This window comes from Metarhizium robertsii (assembly GCF_000187425.2).
Source record: "Metarhizium robertsii ARSEF 23 chromosome Unknown MAA_Scf_15, whole genome shotgun sequence".
Lineage (NCBI taxonomy): Eukaryota > Fungi > Ascomycota > Sordariomycetes > Hypocreales > Clavicipitaceae > Metarhizium > Metarhizium robertsii.
In genome coordinates this window covers 30,904-32,466 of record NW_011942155.1, presented here as the reverse complement: position 1 = coordinate 32,466, position 1,563 = coordinate 30,904, and the positions used below count along the sequence as shown (strand labels likewise).

Sequence of the window (1,563 nt, the reverse complement as noted above, 5' to 3'; positions counted from 1 at the left end):
TAGGAGGAACATGAACAGTAGAACATATAGTGCGAGTCCGCTCAGTGTTGGCGGTGGCGGTACGAAGAATCTGTTTCGTCGTGATCATCGCCACTGTGGGAGGATTTGCGGGAGGATTTTTGTTGATGGTGCTGGTAGAGGCAGACATCCAAGGGATGGTAGTGGTGGCGGCGGAACCGGCCGTGTGAATAGCCGCGTAGGTGATGCACGAACAAGCAGAGCTGGCGGCCCTGGCATCACAGTTGTTGAACTCGGCGGGAATAGAGGGAGTCGCAGCCATAGTCCTGGCAAGCCAATCGAAGCAAAAGGACTTGGCTTCATCCTGAAGAGCCTCCTTGATCAAGGCACGGTAACAGTTGTCATGTTCACAGTTGGGGTATTTCCAAGCAGCAACACAGGCGGCCAGAATGCTGATGACAATGGTGGACTTCATCTCGAGGAGTTAAGCATGGGTTATGTATGGCAACGAATAAAAAAAATCCAAAGACTCCTAATAAGCATTAATGCTGCGTAAATATTTAAAACTGGCGTAGAAATAGCGGTCGCGTACCGAGAATCAAGACACCATATCCCTTTTATTAGCCACCCTGGGTGGCGGACCTGAGCAGGTGCCAAGAGGGTTGTTGTCACGTCCCAGATCCCAACAGAGCCCTCATCGATATCACTCACATCTGCTCCCCGATGTAGGTATGAATCTATCATGTGATTTGTTAAGGGCATTGCAGAATAGAAAGATGTGCAGAGGGGCCGCAGTCTATTGTCCTACACCACAACCGTTCAGTCTAGATGCTGTACATACTTCCAAATTTCTCGTACAATTGGAATTGGAGTCCCGCGGTAGTTTTGCATTTCTCGCCACAAGCCTAATATTTATCAAGGGGTTTTATAAACTACGGAAGGAGCAGCATACTCAGATGACTGCGTCTATCCGCAAACTATCTCTCTGACCCTCTGACCGGAACAAAAGTAGCTGGTGCGCCAGACAATAAAATGCCTTTTTAGTACTTCTGTACCATTTTACAATTGGTGCCATCGGCTCCGTGTACATGGCGTGTGCGGTGCGAGTTCAACGCGCAGCCATCACAACATGTTTCCACTTCTGGCCTGCGGAAGACTGCGGGCCCCGTGCCATTTTTCGAGATACCAGTAAGAATAACGACACAACACGGGCCCTGGCAGCGGGCCGATATGGGACAGGTTTTTGGAGACCAAGAACAACAGCGTCCCCCATTTTGACAAAGCGTGGAGACGGCGAGGAGTTTATTCCAAACTATTGACAAGCCCGCCCTCTCACATGTGACAGGCGTTGGATCATGCTGGTTTCTGCTGCTCAGAATAAATCCATCCAAAGCACGAAAGTGGGTCATGCTGGTCTCTACTGCTCAGAATAAATCCATCCATGGCACAAAAGCCAACCCACCAGGGCTCTGTACGTTTTGGAGTGTCTGACGAAGGTGATAAATCCACCGAACAAAATATCCCAAAGGTCCCCACTATCGGTGTGGCTTGTCGGTGTTTAGTTTAACACTATGACGGAGCGTCGCTCGTCAACAGTCTCCGTAT

At 49.6% G+C, this 1,563-nt stretch overlaps 1 protein-coding gene across 1 annotated transcript; it reads right to left on the bottom strand.

Annotated features, from left to right (window-relative positions):
* Positions 1-41: 41 nt before the first annotated feature.
* MAA_11710 (uncharacterized protein) lies at positions 42-433 on the bottom strand (the record flags this gene model as incomplete). Its single annotated transcript, XM_011412625.1, has 2 exons — positions 42-93; positions 147-433. The coding sequence occupies 2 exons, from the start codon at positions 431-433 to the stop codon at positions 42-44; spliced, it is 339 nt and encodes a 112-aa protein (XP_011410927.1).
* Between the last annotated feature and the right edge of the window lie 1,130 nt (positions 434-1,563).